Here is a 22,806-nt window from a genome sequence, read left to right on the forward strand (position 1 = left end):
TGGGCCTCATTTATAAATATTTTAGTAAAGTTGTGTGTGAATGTTTTTTTCAGCCAAAGAAAGCTAAAAATTTCCATCAGATTCACAAATTTTTTTATAATGCTAATTTTCTTAATAATTCTGTGCATATATTGATAAATGCCAATCACCAGTACAGTACAAGGTGTGTTCATGGAATAGCCCACTTTCATTTAGTGATGCCAGCAAAATGCTATAAAAAGCAAATGGTGAGAAAGGTGAAAGAGCGCAGAGTGTGCTAAACCTTCTGGTGATGCCACTGAACCATTGCAGATCATAGAATAACATAGATACACAATAATTCTTCCTCCTTTCATGCGGCAACACAGCAGAACACAAACTTTTGTCCTAATTGAATGGCTAGACTTATTTGTCTTAATTTATGGATTTCTACTGGATTGCTTTCTTTCAAGTCATTAATATGAAACAACTGAATTTCATAAAATTTTCACTATGAACTAAGTGGGTTTTCATTAATATCACATTGTGTAAATGCTCCTATGAACATCTGCCATATACATTTGTCTGTATCTAGATGGATAAATAAGGTCCATTTTTTGTTTTTGATGAAGACCATATAAATATCTTTAAAGGCTACTAATATACTACTATACTAGTATTAGTTTATATGAGAGATTTAAAGTAGAAATACAATGTGTTCAGTTTTGTCTCTATTTATGCTCTGATTTTTACTTCACTAGGTCGGTAGTGCCTTTAACAGCCCATCAGCAGAGAATGAGTTGAGAACTATTGCATCGGATCCAGATAATAAACACATATTTAAAGTGAATGACTTTTCTGTACTGAAGGAAATTCAAGACACACTGGAAGAGAATATCATTGCAATTGAGGGTATACAAGTAAACTTATCTTGGGTACATTTTCCCTATCTCTGTTTCCCTCTGATACATAATGTGAGGGCTCAGAATTCATTGTAGCTACTGAAAAAAAAAAGAAAATAAGAATAATTTTTCTCTGGTGTTCACAATAACTTTCATTCTTGATATTATTACTTTATTAGGAACCCAGACTTCAGGAGAATCCACAAGGATGGAATTTGCACAGGATGGCTTCAGTGCAGACTTTGTTTCATATGTGGGTAAAGCCGTTAATATTTTAACCAGCATTGGTTGTTGCTAATTTCATTGCTTCTTTTTCACTTTCACTTTTTAATAAAATACTGTCAATCTTGGGCACCTGTATACTACTCTACATAATGTTTGAAACATCATTTTAGGCAAATTTACTGCTGTCATCTAGATATATCTGCATGATATATCTGCATTTTGTTTTGATTCATGCCTTGTCTGAACCCATCTTGTTATTGGTTTATCTCCAGTATTGTGTCATGATCATTCTCACCTCTTTTCATTTCTTCCACTGGGTGGTTTGTATGTTTAAGCCCTTGTATTTCATTGTGTCTGGGTAAAGCCTCGTCCATATATAAGTGCATTTCTAAGCCGTGTTTATCTGTGTTTCCCAGGTCCTTGTTTTCTGTGTGCCTATTTTGACTTCCCCATTTTTATGTCTGTGTCTTCCACTGTGATTATAGATAATCATGTAATATGCCTGTGATGTGACCTATGCTATGAACTTTGACAGTGACTCTTGGATTGCTCCAAATAAACAGCACGTTGATGTTCATGCACTTGTGACCTGCTACTACTATCCACATACAACACTACAACAGTATTGAAAATCAGAGGCTGAGTTCTTAGTTTAACATGATGTTTTTGTGTGTCTTTAGGATAACATAATAATGAGTGCAGTTGGAGCGTTTCAGTGGAAAGGTGGTTATCAGAGGTACAATTACCGTGGAACACCTTTAGACTCCTTTCAGAAGGGCGACAGTAATGACAGTTATTTAGGTGAGAAGCTTCTCAAAACTCAACCTAAGCAATGTAAATGGGAAAAAATGAAATTTTATACAGGTAGCTGTAAGCCCAAATACTACTCTATATGGCCAAAGGTTTGTGGACACCTGACTCTCACAGCCATGTGTGGGTCTTCCCTAAACTGTTGCCACAACGTTGGAGGCATACAATTGTATAGAATGTCTTTGTATGCTGTAGTATTAAGATTTCCTTTCACTGGAACTAAGGAGCCCAAACATGATCTAGCATGACAATGCCACTGTGCATGGGATGTTCAATGCACAGGTCTCCACATACTTTTGTCCATATGGTGAGGGTTTGCATTTTGATGTTTAAATATAGTATATAATAAATATAGTATATTAAGTCAAAAATTGGAATTTCATATTAGCGATTGACTTTTAATATGGCAATGAAGGACTTTAAATAAGGCAATTAATGTATTTGGAAACTTACAGAATATGTGCTATAACATAAAAAAAATATTTTAAATGCTTTTAAATAATTCACTTAAACCTAAGAAAGGACTCACATTTAAAATGTTCTGGGGTGGGTTTCCCAATAGTGATGATGATTAGTGAATAATGAACAACTTAAAGAAGGACGTATGTTAAGCCTGAGCCTGTTTTGAGAGTGTTTCCAGAAAGCCTTCGATATCAGAGATTTAACAAACGAGTTATAAGTAGTTGTTTGTTGACTCCGCCCAGTTGATAGTCAAACAATTCACAGTCCGGAGATAAATTTAATAGATAAATTAACTGTGAGACTGTGTTAATGCAAAACAATTCATGTGGAATCAGTTTACATATCTGGACCAAGTAAATTCAATGAACTTTCTTGAGTGTTCAAAACAACGACCAAAGGGCATACAAAGCTACACCAAAAAAGTTCATTTAATTTACTTGAAGCAATTGTGTTCATCAGTTCCAGACAAATTAAATATTGTACTTCAGCATAAATTCATCTCTTACCCTGAATGAATTCAATTACATGAACACAGTTTTAAATGCGGTTTGCTTCATTTGTTTTTGTACAGTTAACACGATTAATAAAAGCAATGTGCAACCCCACACAGACAGTCACCCAAGCTCAAACCTAAGAGACTGATGATGGCCACGTTCCCCACTGCAAGCCACAAACAAACTTGTTAATAAAGTTGACACTTGGGCAATAGATCACACTATCTCTAGCTACTGTAACTGAAAGGATTTTTGTATAGAAATTAGCAGCCTCTGTCTTTTTTGAGGTAGAACTGCACACAAGCTCTGAATAACAAAGTAGTTAGTGAAGGTTACTTGTTAATATACGAACGTCTTTATGTACTTTGTTGGTTATGAAGGGTTTCGGGCAACACTCATTGATTAAAGAATGTTCTAATGAATGAGCTAAAGCAGTGCGAACGTTTTGGGAAACCCACCCTGGTTCCTTAACAAGCTTTATGTAAGCACACTAAAAAAAACTTTCCAACATTTTACCCAGGAGTCATTCCCTGGATTTGTATATAACTTTTAGTACTACTACTTGTGCAAATTTGCTACTTTTATAAAAAAAAAAGAAAAAAAAAGAAAAAGAAAACAGAAGTTTGGATAACTGTTCCATCTACATTTTCAAATTAATGATTTAATTAACTTGTTAGTGTTCTGAAAACTTAATATAAGTTTGTATTGCTAAATGTATTGTATATCTGTATATAATACTATAATATAATGCAGGGATCAATCTGTGAGCAAACATGTAACATGACCAAGCAAAACTCCTGATTGACTGTCCTGTGTTCACAGGTTATTCCATGACAGTAGCAAAAACATCCAGGGAGCTCTACTACATCATTCAGGGAGCTCCAAGAGATAAGCATATGGGGAAAGTGACCATATCAGGCAATGGAGTCTTTCAGACACTGGATTCTCCTGAGGTATTTTATTTATTTAGTTATAGCCCATTTATAATAAATAAATAAATAAATAAATAACAGGCTGCATTGTGGTGCATCAGGTAGTGATTGTGCCTCATAGCTCTGGCACACAGTGTTCAGTCCTAGAGATGTGAATGGCTGTGTATTTCCCAGTCTCAGATGAAATTCAGACCCAGTGACCATTTTTTCAGCCTCAGATTGGTGCCTATTATGGTGCTGAGTTATGTGTGGTGGACTTGGATTTGAACAGCGTCGCAGACCTTCTACTTGTTTCTGCTCCACTGCATAATGAGGGGGATCAGGAAGGAAAAGTCTTCATCTACACCTTTACCACATCCTTGTCCCAGGTAAAGAGTAAACACAACAGTCCTAAAGTAAGAAAGCTGAAATAGTTTTTTTATTCTCAACATCTTACTGAAAATGCCTGTTCCATCTTAAAGTTGCAGATATAATATTACACCTGTAGAGGGTACTCATCAGTGTGAGTAGTGTAACACCCTTGAACTGGCTAATTATACCAGCAATTCTCAAACTCGGGCTGAGAAAAATCTCAGAAGTCTCTACTTAGTAAAGGTTAACGTAGTAAAAGTAAACTTAAATTTGATCAATATAGTAAAGCTGCTTTCTGTTTTTAACCTACCGTTTTGGAGCTCTTCACCCTTGAAAGTACTATACTATGTTGTATAAAATACCTAATTTTCAGACAAGGGTTTAAATCATCTTGGGCCACTAAAAACTCACCACAGTCTATAAGAACAGGCCTTCCTAAAATGGTCTGGATTGACCTCATCCTGGCCCAAAGTATATGTGACCCTTATAAAAAAGTGACCCTAGCATAAAATGCCTAATTTTCCCTGTAGGATTCAATGCTCGCACCACTGTTTGAAAGGTTAAAACATTTTGGGCCACTAAAATCACTATCACTTCCAAGAATAGGATATTTTGTCCCCAGCCTGGTCAGTGATCATTATTATACAGTACATAATATATTGTTTAAAAATAGCTATTTCCGCATACATTTTTAAACCACTGTTTAGGAGGTTAAATCATCTTTGGCCACCAAAAACTCACTACAGTCTGAAAGGACTCCCTTTAAAATGGCTATATTGCCATATGAGTCAATGTTCAGACCAAGTTAAGATAGTTAAGACATCTTGAGCCACCAAAAACTCAAAACAAAACTCATCAAAATACATATGTAAGAACAGGACTTCGTGGTATAGCTTGGTTCCAGGAGAATCCAGGTTGGTCCCAATGACCTGGACTGCTGGCATCTCCTGCTTTAATGCCATGGCCCCAAAGCACAGAGAGAACTTTACACTTTGTTGTCTATTTAATAGCTTCACTAATGACTGACAGAGCATAGGACATTATGAACATACAGTACCATGTGTTACAAAAGATGCTTAAAGTTCAGTAAACAGTAACAAACTAAATCAAGTCAAATATTAACTTGGTTTAGTTTGTTACTGTGAACTGCATCAGTTTTCTTAGGTACCTTGTCATGTTGTTTTATAGGAAAACTGGCTGGTATATTTTTCTAAGCATCTTCTGGAGACTTGGGCTGTTGTACTTGTTTCTGTTTCACACAACTTCCAGTGTGTTCATTTGAAAAGTGGCCTGTTACTTAATGTGTTACATTCTTTAGCGACGTGTAAACCTGAATGTAAAGCACATTCAGTCAGTGAAAGGAATCCCAGGACAAAGGGGGAGGTTTGGCCTGACGTTGGCCAGCCCTGCAGATCTAAACAGGGACGGTCTGGTGGATGTAGTGATAGGAGCACCTCTAGAGGAGAAAGGAGAGGGCAGCATCTATATCTTTAATGGAAGAAAAGAAGACATTACCCCCACCTTCTCACAGGTCAGAAAGAAACAAATGTACAGCTTCCTATTATGATTAAGATTTCATTATTTAAAATGTGTTGTAATAAAGAGCACTTTGAACATGCTTGAACTTGATAAATGCCCCTAGTACCACAATATTTCACATCCTGTTTAATTTTGACTTGAAAAATTCTTACTTTTTCCATAGTCATTGATGAGCTTGTGTCTATGCTCAGATGACATTCTGTAACAGGTTATAATCAACTAAAACTCACTCATATTTTTATATACACTCTAAAAAACGCTGGGTTAAATGTAACCCAATTTGAGTCATTTCTTGGCTGGGTCAACAGAACACACACTGGAGTAATTTGACTACATGCTGCTGGGTTATGTGTAACCCAAAACATAGATCATTATAAAGCAGCCATAGATCTTATTCAGATAGGGAATTTGAATACATTTTAATCTGTAAAATAACGAAATTACTAAAAGTTTTTTTTTTTTTTACTTTTATAGAAAGTATTTAGTTGTTTTATGTTGGCACCTGGATAGCTCAGTTGGGAGAGCATGAGACTCTTACTCATAGAGTCATGGGTTTGAGCCCCATGTTGGGTGCCAAACCCAGCCAATGAGGTTGCACAAGATAGTACACTCTCAGTGTTGGTCCCAAGATAAAACGGAAGGGCAATCAGTGTAAAACCTGGGCCAAATCAAATATGCAGTTATAAACTGGATTTCCATAATGGAGATGGATGATCTGCTGTGGTGACCCCTAACAGGAGCAGCTAAAAGAAGAACAACAACATTTAGTTGTGTTTATATATATATATATATATATATATATATATATATATATATATAATGTATGTCAGTAAAGAAAGTAGGATATTATGTAAGAGACCACTTTTCAGACAAAAAACATAATGATGTTTTTGCATATATATATATATATATGCAAAACCCAGCAGCCATCATTATGTTTTTTGTCTGAAAAGTGGTCTCTTACATAATATACTGCTTTCTTTATTTCTTTACTGACATAAATTTTTCTGTAACATTTAATTTTGTGCTGGAAAACTAATGTTTGGAAATCTGAAATGTTTTTGTACTGACTCGATAATGTTGTTCCTCTTTTGGCTGCTCCCGTTAGGGGTCGCCACAGCGGATCATTGGTCCGTGTATTTGATTTGGCACAGTTTTTACACCAGATGCCCCTCCTGACGCAACCCTCCCCAATTTTATGCATTTGCATTTTATTTGCATTTCTTTATTCATACTAACATTGAGATGTTGGTGTGTGGGCAGTGTCTCCCCTCTACTGTCTCAGATATGATCTCATCCATGGATGAGGCACTTTGTCAGCTAAGCATGAGCACTTAAAAACTGGTCTTGAGATGCTCTTGTCAGAATCCATGTGTAGGGTGTTTAATAACAAATCCTAAATCCACAATGCAAAAGCAGTGTCAAAACAGGTCCCAGTCAAGGACAACAACAAGAACACACATACACACACACTCAATACAAGTTAAATACAATAAATACTTAGAAGCAATTTGCAGTTAATATTATAATTATTACCTAAACCACAAAATTAGATAAACCATCGAAAAAGACTTTTCTTGGTGACTGGACTAGTTATTTTGTCATGAAGATGTTTCATCACTGATGAGAGGCTTAGCAGTGAGATTGTGGGTGTCAGGTTAGCTACTATCTTAATTCTGTTATTCTGACAAGATTATCTAAAGTCTGACGCTAGCTAACATTAGATACCGAAATCAAGTAAATCCAAAAACCATACTATTACCTAGCTGGTTGTGTTAGCTAAGCTTCTCTTATCCTTTTCATTTCATATAATGTTAATTCTCCATGTATAATATATCAATTTATGCCATTCATTAAATCCAAGAATCCAGAACATAGAGAATGAATAAAGTGAGAAATAAGGTACTTTGATTTTATTTAGATAGATTTTCTCTCAGCTGTTCACTTCGCATCATACAGGACCTCAGTAAAAAGTAAAAAGTGTCAAAAGTAACTTTAACTTTAAAAAGTAACCCAACACTGGGTTCTAATGACCATTATGCTGTATGATATGAAATAACAAAATGATCCAACCCACTCAACCCTGGGATTGGGTTATGTAATGACTCAGCATTTTTAGAGTGTACCATCACAGCTTGTCTTATTCTATCTTGTGTTTCTCTGATACATCTTACATCACATGGCTAATTTTTCTTAGTTTATAATTGTCTGCATTCAGCAGATAAAGTGACGGATACCAACATTCACACAACACACAAATTATTTTAAAAGGTAAAGCTGCAATAGTAATTCATGTTCATTTTCAAGATCTCTCACAATCAGCTTCTCGCTCTACTACTTTTACTATATACATTTTTTCCTGTGTTTTTCTACTGACAGAGAATCACAGGCTCTTCTGTACGCACTGGGCTGCAATTTTTTGGTTTTTCTCTGAGTCAGTCTGCTCTGGACCATAGTGGAGACCAGCTGCCAGATCTTGCTGTTGGTTCCAAAGGAGCAGTCATACTTTTAAGGTCAGGCATTTCAGTTCTGACATGGTATTGTGTGTTACGCTTGTGTTAGGTGCAGCAGCTTTCACTGTCACTGCTGGGTTTAGAAGAGTCTGCAAACCAAAAATAATTTTCTAACCACAAGATTATCAGCAAGAATCTTGTGGTCAGAAAATGACCACTGATGAAGAATTAGAGGATAATTAACACAAATTGCACACAAAAAAATAGTAGCTATAGATCACCTACAAAGTGGCCTAACAAGGTAGGTTTGTCTAATAAAGTAGTCAGTAACTGTGCCACAATGTTTAACATGTGGACTATTTAAATGAAATATACACAAATTCCATCCTCTTGAAGTTTTCCACATTTTGTCCTCGTAGAACTGTAAATTGACATGGACTTAACTGGGATTTTTAGCATTTGGTTTACACAATATGCCTAATATATTCAGTTTTTTTTTTTATTGTGACATTTTTTTAAGTCACAGTAGTATCCACCTCTCTGGGTAAATACTTGGTCGAACTACCTTAACTGCAAATACAGCTGCAAGTCTTCTTAGATATGTGTCTATCAGCTGGATAGTGATATTTTTTGCTCATTCTTCTTGGCTAAATTGCTCAAAATTGCTCAAGCTCTGTCAAATTGGATGTAGATGTTGGTGTTAATAATTAATATTATATAGTAATTAATAGTAATTCTAACACATTCAGTTTCTTGGTTTTGAATCATTTCAGTGTAGCTATGACAATATCATTAGAAGTGTTGTCTTTATGAAAAGCGAACCTCTGCCCTAGTGTTAGGTCTCTGACCAGAACAGGTTTTCTTCTAGGATTGTTCTGTAATTGCACCCATACATTTTGCCCATTTTAGTCCCGGGTGATGAAAAGCATCCCCACAAGAGGATGCTACCACTGCTATACTATATCACTGTGGGCATGGTGTTCTTAGGGTGATGAAGAGTGTCAGGTTTCCTCCAAATGTTGCGATTTTGTGACCAGGCCAAAAAGTTCAGTCTTGGTCTCCTCAGACCAGAGATATTTTTCCATATTTGTATCACCAACATGATTTTGGAAACCCCAAATATGATTTCGTATGGGTTTTTTTCCACAGTAATGGCTTTCTTCTTGCCATTCTTCAATAGACCAAGCTTTGTGGAGTGTCTGGGCAAACAGCTTCTCCCATCTGAGCTGTGGATCTCACCAGCATCTTCAGAGTTAACTATGGCCTCATGGTTGCTTCGCTGACTAATGCCTTCCTTAAAAATGTTTTGACTTTTGGCGAATGGCCTTCTTTGGTTTCTCTTGTAGCTGTGCCATATTAATTCCATTTTTAAATAATGCATTTAATGGTGTTTCACATGATGTTAAATTTTTTTTTTTTAATTTTTATTAGTTTATTTGATAACCAAACTCTTTATTAACAATTTTCCAGAACTTTGTCCTGAGCTTGTTTTGATAGCTTCTAGGTTTTCATTATGCTATTTGTATAGGTATGTTCCCAAATAAACCCGTGGCCTTCCAGGAACAGGTATATTTATATTGAGATGACATGAAACTTTAATTGAAGATAGATGGACTCTATTCAGCTAATTATGTGGCTTCTGATGGCAACTGGCTGCACCAGAACTAATTTAAGTGTTACAGGGGTGAATGCATATCTACTCATAACTTTTAGGTGTTTTTATTTGTAAATAATTTTGATTTTGTCCCTCAACATAATAATATGGGCTGTTTTGTGTAGATTCATGACATACAGTGAAATTCCAATTAAGTCGACTTCAGTTCCAGTTTGTAACACTACAATATGTAAAAATGCTGTTAGTCTTAGTTTGATGTTACATTTACATTGTGTGTTGTGTTTTGTGTAATGTTCAGATCTAGACCCATTGTGAAACTGTGGAACAAAGTAACTTACAACCCATCCAAAATCCCCACCAGAGACACCGACTGCAGCAGTCCTTTGAAAAACACACTAAAATTGTGTTTCACTATAATAGGATCAAATACTGGCATGACAGGTTCCTATATCTATCTACATTTTAAATGCATAACCTATTGGCCTTTCCCACAAAATAACAAGGGAAATCTTTGACTTCACTTGTTGTTATTTCTGTTTGTTTAGACTTGACTGCAAATGTAAACTATACACTAACACTTGATGCCAAACGACAAAGCTACCGAGCCTACTTTTCACCGAAAAACCGTGTTCGATTTGGCATGATATCTGTGTCGATGCAGGAGAAGTGCAATCAGCATGAATTTTTTATAGAGGTATTTGAAATGCTCCTTTTAAATCTTATAAATGTATTTACTTGCACACATTCAATGCTAAAAGGAAGTTCATTTGAGTGGCAAAAAAGGCTGCAAATAGGGTAGCCTAATATAGATGAGAATATTTGATTTCAAGTAAATTATTATTATTACATTGCACCTACATTTATAAATATATTATTTATTTTGTGTTAAAACACGAATAATGGAGGCTTAATGAATAATGTACAGGATCCAGCGTAACAGTAAATTGTACCCTTTCTAGTTCCTCAAGCCCTTGACAGCAAAAATGTAAAAAGATGCATGAATGATGCATGAAAATATGTCTATGATGATATACTGATATGACCAGACAATGATAAGAAAATCTGATATTGTCATCGTTAGCATTATATTGAACTAGGGAATGTCTTCTTCTTCTTCTTTTTTTTTTAATGATGCCTAGGTGTGGTGTGCCTACTCCAGCATTTTTAAAAGAAAATAGCTAATTTTTAAAGAGGTGAAAATTTTGTACCATCCATTTAATAAATATTCTAAAAGTCCTTAATTAAATAATCATTTAATCCTTGCATTGTTGCTATAGTGTTATACGACATTTAAAGTTGTCTTCCTTAAGCAATCTGTGGTCTACCAAAACCATGCTATTGGGTTGCCTTTTTATCCCATTGTATATTTTTCACACTGTTTTACATCATTTGTCGTAGAAGACAATTCCTAGAAGAAAATAGAATTTTTCCATGGTAATTTGTAGTGGTTCCTCAAATTTTGCTATAGCACTACTAACTACTATTAAACAATAGTAATTTTCATGCAATTTTCATGCATTTTCTACTTATGTATTAATGTACATTATTTGGACATATCTTCATAACTGTCCTCAAGTCAGAATTAATCATTCATTCCAACATTTCATGTGTTAGAGTTGATTAAATTCACCTATGAAACATTTTATTAGCTAAGAGTACTAACATGCATCTTATCTTGTGTAAACAGTGTGCATATGAGGAGATAGTATATACAAGACAGGATGTGAACACATCAACCAACACATGTCCGTAATTCATGCATCATCATTTTTAAAACAGTAAATAAGATGGTATTTATATAGTTTCTCTCTTTTGCTATGGCTATTTGTTTCCTCCTGCCTTACAGTCCTGCCCCAATGATGCACTAAATCCATTATCTAATGAGTTAGTGTATACGTTTGAGGGTCTTCCTATTGTAAGACAGAACAATCTACGGCCGATGCTGCTTCCTACCACAAAGACCACCTTAGATACCAATGTAAGTGCTGAGAGTCTACAGCTTTTCATATTAGAGCAGTAGCAGTATAATCTCTTTTATGTCTTTTTTCTTATTATTGCTAATAAACATGTCAAAAGCATTATCAATAATTATCCATTATGTTTATTTGTACATGAAATATCTTTCTACACCTCAATTCTATTATCTGATTTTCTCATAAACTATTTTCACAGCTGGATTTTGAAATAAACTGTGGAATCGATAACATCTGCATTGATAATCTCAAGGTGGATTTTAACTTTTCTGGGTAAGATGATTGGTGAAAACAGTGGGTCACACTGGGGGAAAACACTGGGCAAGATGATTGATGAAAACACTCAGCAGAGTCCTGAGAAGTGGATGATTTGACATTGTGTTTGTTTGTTTCACTTTTCATTTTTTCAGATACTCAGTCATACAAGTTGGAATAATGCAGGATATGAATGTAACTGTCTTTGTAGAGAACAGAGGGGAAAATTCCTACAACAGTCGAGTAATTCTCAAATACCCATTTGGACTTTCCTTCAGGAGAGTCACCACTAAACAGGCAAGTGTATCACGTAAAAAATTATACATTTTGGGCCACAGTCAGAGTTGAGTTATACAGTATGTGAATAATAACGAATTATTATCAAAATTGCACACACAGTGGTGCAGTGGGTAGCGTTCCTGCGTCACAGCTCCAGGGTCCACAGTTTGATCCTGAACTCGGGTTACTATCTTTATGGAGATTTGCAGATATACCTGTGTGCACATGGGATTCCTCCAGGTTGAAGTGACTTGTAATTAAGATAGAATGCAATTGAGCAGTTGAGGGTTAGGGGCTCTGGTCAGTGCCAGTTTGGCAGTGCTGTGATTTAAACTCAGAACCTTCTGATCAGAGCCCAAAGCATTAACCACTGGGTCACCACTTTCCCGTTAGATCTATGGCAGCATGGTGGCACAGTGGTAGTGTTGCCACCTCACAGCTTCAGAGTCCCTGATCGCTCGGGTTATTGCCTTTGTGGAGTTTGCATTTTCTCTGCAGGTCTGCATGGGTTTTAGTTTCCTCGCACCTAACAAAAACATGCTGCAAAGTGTATTGGCTGTGCTAACTTGCCCCAAGTTGTGAATGAGTATGTGAATTTGTATGTGCATGTTGATGGACTGGCATCCCAACTGGGGTTATTCCCACCAGATACCCATAGGCTGTGGATCCATTGCAACCCTGACCAGGATAAAATGCTTACTGAAAATGATTGAGTGAAAGAGCATAATAAAATACCTTATATTCCATGCACTTATTTTTTTCCTGACTTTGATTTAGTATTATGTGTCAACACTAGATGGCTCGCCATATAAATAATATACAGTTAGGTCCGGAAGTATTTGGACAATGATGTTTTTGAGATTTTGCCTTTATACACCACCACAATGGATTTGAAATAAAACAATCAAGATGTGATCAAAGTGTAGACTTTCAGCTGTATTTTAAGAGGTTCCACAAAAATATGGCATTTACCATTTAGGAATTACAGCCATTTTAAGCAAAGTACTTCCATTTTCAGGGGCTCAAAGGTATTTGGACAAAGTGACATAATTGTAAATATAACCATAATTTTAATACTTAGATGAAAATCCTTTGCAGTGAATGACTGCCTGAAGTCTGGAGCCCATGGACATCACCAAGTTTCCACTGAGTTTCCTCCCTGGAGATGCTTTTCCAGGCCTTCACTGCAGCCACCTTCAGTTGCTGCTTGTTTTTGGGTCCTTCTGCCTTCAGTCTTGTCTTCAGTAAGTGAAAAGCATGCTCTATTGGATTGAGATCAGGTGACTGACTTGGCCATTGAAGAACATTCCATTTCTTTGCCTTCAAAAAGTCTTGAGTTGCTTTCGCAGTATGTTTAGGGTCATTATCCACCTGCACTGTGAAGCGGCGTCCTATCGCTTTTGTAGCATTTGGCTAAATGTGAGCAGAGAGTATAGCCCTATACACCTCAGAATCAATGTTACTACTTCTGTCAGCAGTCACATCATCAATAAACACCAGTGAGCCTGTTCTATTGGCAGCCATACATGCCAATGCCATAACACTTCCTCCACCATGTTTGACACATGATGTGGTATACTTTGGATCATGAGCTGTTCCTTTCTTTTGCCATACTTTTCTCTTCCCATCATTCTGGTACAAGTTAATCTTGGTTTCATCAGTCCAAAGAATCTTATTCCAGAACATGGGAGGTTTGATGTTTTCTGGCAAAGTCTAATCTGGCTTTCCTGTTCTTGAATGTTACCAGCGGTTTGCACCTGGTTGTAAACCCACTGTATTTACATTTATGAAGGCGTCTCCTGATTGTAGATTTTGACAATGATACGCCTACCTTCTCCACAGTATTCTTGACTTCTGTTGATTTTGTGAAGGGGTTTTCTTCACCAAGGAAAGGATTCTGCGATCATCCACTTTAGGTGTCTTCCGTGGTCTTCCAGGCCTTTTGGTGTTGCTGAGCTCGCCAGTGCATTCCTTCTTTTTAAGAATGTACCAAATTGTTGATTTGGCCACTCTTAAAGTTTTTTCTATCTCTCTGATAGGTCTCTTTTGTTTTTTCATCCTAATGATGGCCTCCTTCACTTGCATTGAGATCACCTTGGACTTCATATTGGTAGCTCCAGTCGAACAGCTGCCAAATGCCAACTCAATACCTGATATCAACTCCAGACCTTTTATCTGCTTCATTTGTCTTGATGTAACGAGGGAATGGACCGCACCTGGTCAATTAACTTCTTGTCAGTCAATTGTCCAAATACCTTTGAGCCCCTGAAAATGGAAGTACTTTGCTTAAAATGGCTGTAATTCCTAAATGGTAAATGCCATATTTTTGTGGAACCCCTTAAAATAAAGCTGAAAGTCTACACTTTGATTGTTTTATTTCAAATCCATTGTGGTGGTGTATAAAGGCAAAAACACAAAAACATCATTGTCCAAATACTTCCGGACCTAACTGTATATTGTTTGCATCATGTCTAGTTAATGACTGAAACTCTCAATAGTAGATACAACATTTTTCACCCCTGCTTAAGGATCATGCTTTCTGCCACTGTGCCTCTAGTTCATCATGCAAAAATAGGATTGTAACACAGGGCTCACAGAGGCAGAGTAATGATCCATATGCAAGAGGTTAATTGACAGACAAATCAAGTCCAAACAGTCCAGGTCATTATCAACAACTCTTTGACAGCCAGGCAAATCCAAAACATAGTCAAAATGCAAGGCAAGGACGAAATATTAGACATCACATAAATCATACACAAAGGCAAAAATGAGGCAAGGTAAGGCAAGATATGGTCATACAGAAACTACTAATCCAGAAATAACACAGCACAGCACTCACAAGATCAGCTGGCAAACTGTAAGGCTTCATACCAACTGAAAAGTTGTGAATTTTTTTCTAGCATTAACATGACCGTTATAAGGTTCTATGCATTCAAAAAATGCATTCAGCCATACAAAAATCTTGAAACATTATGCTTTATAAAGTATTTATGCAGCTCTTACTAATGTACTGTGAAGGCTCAGTGTATGTGCCCTTCCAAAACTGTGTTAACGAATGATGTGTCCTTCTTCAATGGGAATTGTTATAATGCGTTGACTTAAACAAAAGTATTTGGTTTATAGAAATGTTTCATTTCATTCTATTATATTTCTAAATGACTGGACTGGACTCTGAAGAGCAAATGGAAAAGATGTGTGTCTTGTTTTCTGTCTGAGCAGGGCAGACTGGAGTGTGTATCTTTGGACAGTGATGAAAAAGCTGCGCTGGGGGAGACTACATGTTTCATCAGTAAACCCATCTTCAAGAATAATGGTTTGGTGAGTCCAAATGAGTTCATACTTTATTCTTTTGTTTATACGTAGACATCGTATATAGTAAGAGGAATGATGGGGATTGAGTTACGAGTTAAGCCTAGGACAAAGATAAAAGTAGTGTAGATTTGTGATTATTGGCTGGTTAAATATTAGAATTAGGGAAAAAATAAGTCAGAGTTGTTTAATACATTCACAAAGGATTTACATTGTTTTCTCTTTAGGCTAACTTCTGAAATAATGTAATCTCTCAATTCCTGCATTACCTCTATAGGCTACCTTTGATGTTACATATAGCATAAACAAAGAAAGTAACTTTGACAGGACGGTGACGTTCACTGCAAATGCTTTCAGGTAAGTTCCTACATTAACCAGCACATTCTACATGGTCGATTGCTTGTGTGCGTCTCAAAATGAATGAAATATCTTATAGCCAACAAGGACACACAGGCTATATTCCCATTACAAGCTTCACATTGCACAGTTCTGATATTTTTGCTCAGATTGGATATGTCTATTTTGACTTGTAGTGACTCAAGGATGCAACAGGCTGAACACAGACATGCAGAGGCAGGAATACGTGAGAAAAAGGGCTCTTTCATTTTAAAAAAAGTGGCAGGGGGAAAAGGGTGCTAACAAGGTGCAGTATCTTGTGGCAGGCTGTGCATCGTGGAAGCGGGACCCAGGTGCAATTATGGATGTCCCGGAGAGGGCACACAGCAGTCTGCAGCCGGGAGAGAGTCATTCCCTGAGCTGTCTTCTTCGTCTGTGTAAGAGAGAGAGAGAAAAAATGTCAGTGGCGAAAACATAGCTCACCTGGTTGCTGCTGTATTGCCCTTTTGTATTCTCTTATATTCTCTTCTTTTATATTCATGCCTGCAAGAGGGTAGAGAGCCACCGCTGCAATTAATCCTCACCAGCCGTGTGTGATTTCGCCACCCTGCCTCACAGCCTGCTTTGCTCCCTAAAACAATGGAGGTGCTGAAGTGGCACTGTCCTTTCCAGCTGTGCGAGGAGCGTGTTGTTTTTGTGTGCGGGCTGCACGCCCGCTGTTACAGTTACCCCCCAGCTCCGAGCCTACTGCCATTGGTTGCTATGCCCACAAGGCGTATCTGCAGGAGAGGCCATCTGTATTTCCATGCTGGACCCCCACCCGGTGCTGTACCTGGAAAGAGAATCCATGTAGTGAAAGAAACCATGGTTACCCAGGAATTGGTGTCCTTGGCTTGGCCATCCATTGTAGAGCTTGGTCAGTGCCAACCTGCCCGGTAGTAATTCAGGCCTTCTATAGCCCACTTTATTGTGAGGGCTTCTCTCTCAACAGCGGTGTACTTCCTCTCTGCAGGAGTCAGTTTGCGGCTGATGTACAGGACCAGTTGTTCTTTGCCATCGGTCTGGCTGTCCCTTCTTTGTGAGATCTGGGGATCTGTCAACCCCAAAAAGGCACTTACTTGTTTCTTCAATGTGGGCCGGGGCTATTCCTCAATGGCCTTGATCTTTGTTTCTTGTGGTTTCAATAACTCCCAGCCAATGCTGTAGCCCAGGTACTGTGCTTCGGTCAGCCCCAGATGGCACTTCTTCGGGTTGGCCATCAGGCCGGCCTTCCGGAGCTCCTCCAGGACCTCCCCGAGGTGATGTATGTGGTCCAACCAGCTGATGGAGTGGATGATGTCGTCGTCCAGGTATGCAGCTGTGGACTGTCTATGTGGGGGCAGGGCAATATCCATCAATTGCTCCATGTAGCCCAAACGGGAGAACCCGGTACTGCCAGTGGCCGCTGGTGGTGCTGAATGCAGTTTTTGGCTTCGCGTCTGGAGCAAATGCGACCTGCCAATATCCCTTTGTGAGGTTGAGGGTGGATACAAACCAGGCTCTTGTGAGCCACTCCACCAGGTCAAATCCTCATACTGCCTTCAGACTTCGGCACAACCACGATAGGGCTTGACCAGGGGCCGTCATGGAGCATTAGGCTAACTTCCTCCTTGATCACCTGAGAGTTGGCCTCCGGCCTTACCACAACACAGACACAACTGGAGATGGTTCAACTCACTTTTTTAATAAGTTTATGTGGTACAATTGTGTGTCTGCATGCTTACCGGGCTGTCGCAGGCAGTATTTGACTGGACCCACCTTCTCAAAGACTGTGTATGGGCCTTGCCAGTGTTCCAGGAATTTACAGGCGGCATTGGGTAGGAGGAGCACCTGATCGCTCAGCTGGAACTCTGTTGGCTGGCCTCCCAGGCCTTCCGGGGCATGTCCATCAGTCCCCGAGGTCGCCGTCTGAAGAGGAGTTTGAATGGAGTGAAGCCGGTGGATGCTGGGGGGCTCTCTCAGATGGCAACGAGGACGTATGGTTGGAGGAGGTCCCACTTCCTCCCCTATTCCTCTACCACCCGCCACAGCATTCGCTTGAGGGTTTTGTTGATCCTTTCCACTAGTCCATCCGTCTGTGGGTGGTAGACGGGCATCCTCAGGTGCTTCACCTGCAACAGCTGACACAGATCAACCATTAATTTTGAGACAAACAGTGTACCTTGGATCATCCTTAAGGATCCAAATGCCACCGAACAGGATCATGAGTTACTTTGCTATGTTGTGGGAGGCGGCTTTCCGAAGTGGGACCACCTTGGGGTATTGAGCGGCATAGTCGACGATCACCAGGATATGTTCATGGCACCAGGTGGACTTTGAGGCCCTATGAGGTCCATGCCTATCCTTTCAAAGGGGACGCCCATCAGGATGATGAGGAGGTGAATTAGGGCTGTGGGTGAGGGCTTTCATCAATGCCAGGCCAGAGGAAATAATCTTTCAGTTTCTCCAGGGTGTTTCATGCACCCAGGTGACCGCCTAGTGGGTGTGAATGGGCCAGGTGGATGAGTAACTGGGTCTTGGGTTTGGGAACCACCAGGAGGTCACAGGCTTGGCCACAGCATTTGGTGCAAAAATACAGGAGGCCTCCCTGCACCAGGAATTACGATGCCGGAAGTCTCTGCTCTGGGTCCTGCATGATCCCCTCCACTTGGCGCACCTGACTTGGCGCACCCTGCCGAGTACCAGGCTGGCTAAGGCGCACTCAAGGGCCTCTATCATCTCTCTGGGGTTGCTGGGGCTTTGCATCCCAACGGCTTTCTGTTCTTTGGGCAGCAGAGCTCGAAGAAACTGGTCCTCTTCTTTTTGTTCGTGCCCGAAGATCCCCTCCTATGTCACCTGTTGAAAACACAGGATTGCGGGTTAGTTTTTGTATGTGTTGCACCTTCTGCTGTGGCATCCCCTTCCTCCTGGGCCATGTAAGCTTGTTGGACCCATGCCCAGGTGTGTTTCAACCTCTGGTGACTAGAAACCTGTGTGATGGCTTCGGGGGGCTGGATGATGGGAACCCTGGCCAGTCTCTTCCTAGGACCAGGGGGACGGGGAGCTTGTTAATGAGGCCTAGGAGGAGGAGCCATTCTCCGGTCTGGCTTCGGATTTTTACCTCGGCTATAGGGATTTCCCAAACATCCCCATAGACACAGACCACTGATAGGGTCTCTTTTTTCTTGGACCTTTGTGGCACGGCTTTGGGTCTGGCCAGGGTTGTTGTGCTGCTGGAGTCCAGGATAGATATGATGGGTTGGCCGTTCACTTGGATGAGCAGGGTGGGTGCTTTGAGTGGGTTATCTGCATCTAGTGCACACCTGGCCAGCCAGGGTTTGTTGGGCAATGGGTCTGGTTTGGTGGGCATGGCCTCATCCCAGGATGATCCATATCTGGGGCAACTTTTGACATCCCTCCACTCCCCGTTTTGCATCCGTTCAGGGCGGCGAGGTGGGACACTTTGTCGGGGCACCGGCTGGGTTCCCCCCCCACCCTTCCCTGCCGAGTACCAGGCTGGCTAAGGCGCACTCAAGGGCCTCTATCATCTCTCTGGGGTTGCTGGGGCTTTGCATCCCAACGGCTTTCTGTTCTTTGGGCAGCAGAGCTCGAAGTAACCGGTCCATCGCCATCCTCTCGGTGACCTCAATGGTATTCTGTTCAGGCTGTAGCCACATTTTGCTTGTGTGCACCAGGCTGTCCATCTGTCTCTGGGCTGGTAGGACCACCTGTGGAACTCAGCTGCCACACGGTTGTATGAGAGGCCGCACTGGACCAGGATTTTGCCCTTTACCAGTTCATAGTCAGCAGTCTCGGCCAGCAGGAGGGCGTATTAGGCCGCCAGCGCTTCCCCAGACAGGAAGGGTGTGAGGATGTGCGCCCATTCTTCTTCTGCCCAGCCCTCGCAGGGGAGGCTCCTTTCAAAGCCTAGCTGGTAGATCTTTACATCATCTGCTCGGCCTAGCTTGGAGAGAAGTCACTGGATGTCTCGGCAGAGGTCGGGGAGGGGGGTGGCAGCAGCGGTGGCAAGCTGTCTCTGTGCTAGTAGTTTATCAGTGGTTACACAGAGGCTCTCGATGAGTTGCTGGGTCATCATCTGCTTCTGGATGGTAGTTTCTAGGAGATGTATCAGCATGGGATCCATGACTGGGACAGGTTGGGCTGGGTCTGTGTTCATGCCCACATTCTCCACCAGTGTAGCCACTCAAGGCTGCGACAGGCTGAACACAGACATGCAGAAGCAGGAAAACGTGAGAAAAAGTGCTCTTTTATTTGCAAAAAGTGGCAGTGGGAAAAGGGTGCTGATAAGGTGCAAACAACAGAGGCGCTGAAGTGGTACTATCCTTTCAACACCTCAGCAGCAGTTGTGCGAGGAGCGTGTTGTTTCTGTGCATGGTCTGTGAGCTTGCTGTCACAGACTGTTTGCATTTGTAAATGTAAGTTACCAGTATTTGTCTTAATCATAATGCACCTGTCCCCCAAAACACCCTGCATGTGCACATCGATATAAATTTTATCTGCATTATAAACAGTAGCAAAAATGTCATATTCGTCAATCATAGTAGAAGCAACAAATGAATACGCTAATAGCCCAAGCCTGCATTTGGTCTGTAGGTCAGCAAACAGCTTGTCAGCTGTACAGGTGAAAAAAAGGGCAGATGACTAGCTTTTGCAGCTATAGCTGGCACTGCTGCACCATGTGATGTGTGGGTCCAGGAGAGGAGCCAGCAATGGACCACAGTGTGGAGGGATTCACAGAGTATTTCTATGGGAGGGTATTTCTTTGGCAGGCGGCATGGCGGCCCAGCAGGTAGCTGTCCCAGGTTCGATCCTGAGCTTGGGTTATTGACTGTGTGGAGTTTCTGTGCATGTTGTCCTTGTGTCCATGTGGGTTTCCTCTGGGTTCTCCAGTTTCCACCCACCTCCCAAAAATATGCCATTAGGCAGATTGGCCAGTCTAAATTGCCCCTAGGTGTAAAGAAGTGTATGAATGTGTGTGCATGGTGTCCTGCTATGGACTGGCATCCTATCCAGGGTGTATTCCTACCTTCTGCCCAGTGTTTTTGGGATAGGCTCTGGATCCACTACGACCCTGACCTGGCCAAAGCAGTTACTGAAAGTCAGTGAGAGTGAGTGACTATTTCTTTGGCATTGTAGCCACATTCATTTTTGGCCACGCTCTGCCATTTTTGGGTAACTGTTTTGAACACTACTAAGTTTCGGGAGCAATTGATTACTTTCTCTAAGTAACAGTCAAGATAGATAGATCCACTGCTATTGCTGTCCTTCATTGTTGTTTTGCCATGCTGCCATGGGTGACGACAATGACAGTGATAAGCACATGCACGTTGGGGAAAAGTGACAAGAATTCCAATCTGACTTCTTATTTATGTCACATGGCCACATATAGGATATGTATCTGATCTAGGTTTAAAGAGATCAGATTTTTTTGTCCACACAGTACTGAAAAAAATCTGATATTTGTCATGCAGAAATTTGTAAGAAAAAAAAATGTGTCTCTTCAGTCTGGTAATATGAAGGTAGCCACAGTATCACTGACGCACCACTTGCTTTTTTATCCATGCATTCATAGATAAATTAAATAGGTCTGGGTTAAAGATTGCTAAATATGATAAATAAAGCCTATTCTTTTGAAATCTGCAAGTTGTAATGATTTAATTTCAATTTATATACATAGAGAATGGATCACATCAAAAACATACGTACAAAAACTACGTTCAATTTGTAAAAAGAATGATGTTTACTGAACTGATACAAATACCCCAATCTTTACAGTGACAATGACAGACATTCACCTGACAATGAACTATTCAGAAGGAAAACCATTGATGTTAAATATGCCATCTACATTGCATTGATCAGGTTAGTCAAATATTTCTGTTGATTTATAGTTCAAATAAATATGTATAATTACAAATGTGAAGTCTGCCATACTCTTGTTTACATCCATCAGTAAATGGTCAGATATTGTAATATGCCAGGAGAACATATACATTCATTGTCTGTGTGCATCTACTGATGTTTGTTTAGTTATCTGTGAGTAACATCTTACTTTATATGATTTCATGTCAAGGCATGAGAATTCCACTATCCACATTAACTTTACTGCAGGGAAAAATGACCTTGAGAAACCAGTCCACCAAATATTCAAGGTATAAAAAAAATGAAGGAAACCTTCGAAATGACACTTTTATTTGACAAGAGCATAGTGTGGTTATTATTAAATTCTCACTTCCTCTCAGGTGGAGAATGACCTCAGGGATTTGAACGTCAACATTTTCATCAGAGTACCCATAAAATTAGGAGTTAAGGACATCTGGACTAATAACAACTTGCAGGTACTGTAGAATGACATTATTGCTACTGAGGTTTTCAGCAGCTGTACATCTTTGACAATCTAGTTGTTATTATTACAATATGTCACATCCACCATGATGAATTCACTACCAAGCCACCACAGGCACCCTCCCACATATTTGAACTTCTTCTGTTATTCCACTCATTTTGTCTCTTGTGCTTAGCATTCTTTCACAAAAAATTAAGTGCAGGCAAACAAGAAAATTTCAAGAATCATAGACCAGACAACCCTAACAACTGACTACTTACAACAACAGTCAAAAACAACAGATGCTAAACATCCAAGGGGGGCTGGGGGTGGGGTGGCATTGTGGGACAGACCTAGGAGACTAATTAAGGGAGAAACTGAACTGGTGTGCATGAAAAAGAACTTATGTGTTAATAAGTTATGTGGGAGGGTGCCCTCTGGTGGCTTTGTGGTGAGTTGTTCGTGGTGGTTAACTGTGTAATGTACTACTCATCCTGACTTCTGTAAGTGGAGGGGGGAGGCCCCAGTGTAGAATGCCAAAAAAAAACA

At 39.9% G+C, this 22,806-nt stretch overlaps 1 protein-coding gene across 1 annotated transcript in view; it reads left to right on the plus strand.

Moving 5' to 3' along the window:
• LOC113527309 (integrin alpha-X) overlaps positions 1–22,806 on the plus strand; it is a 39,641-nt gene that overhangs the window by 14,039 nt on the left and 2,796 nt on the right. Inside the window, exons 9-25 of the mRNA XM_026914970.3 lie at positions 720–870; positions 1,040–1,113; positions 1,766–1,886; positions 3,674–3,804; positions 3,996–4,151; positions 5,453–5,665; positions 8,053–8,186; positions 10,040–10,182; positions 10,287–10,435; positions 11,588–11,719; positions 11,914–11,987; positions 12,125–12,266; positions 15,468–15,566; positions 15,835–15,914; positions 21,708–21,794; positions 22,006–22,084; positions 22,175–22,270. Of these exons, the coding sequence (XP_026770771.3) occupies positions 720–870; positions 1,040–1,113; positions 1,766–1,886; positions 3,674–3,804; positions 3,996–4,151; positions 5,453–5,665; positions 8,053–8,186; positions 10,040–10,182; positions 10,287–10,435; positions 11,588–11,719; positions 11,914–11,987; positions 12,125–12,266; positions 15,468–15,566; positions 15,835–15,914; positions 21,708–21,794; positions 22,006–22,084; positions 22,175–22,270 (2,061 nt within the window). The remainder of the gene's footprint in view (positions 1–719; positions 871–1,039; positions 1,114–1,765; positions 1,887–3,673; positions 3,805–3,995; positions 4,152–5,452; positions 5,666–8,052; positions 8,187–10,039; positions 10,183–10,286; positions 10,436–11,587; positions 11,720–11,913; positions 11,988–12,124; positions 12,267–15,467; positions 15,567–15,834; positions 15,915–21,707; positions 21,795–22,005; positions 22,085–22,174; positions 22,271–22,806) is intronic.

The sequence above is a fragment of the Pangasianodon hypophthalmus genome, chromosome 12, assembly GCF_027358585.1.
Source record: "Pangasianodon hypophthalmus isolate fPanHyp1 chromosome 12, fPanHyp1.pri, whole genome shotgun sequence".
NCBI lineage: Eukaryota > Metazoa > Chordata > Actinopteri > Siluriformes > Pangasiidae > Pangasianodon > Pangasianodon hypophthalmus.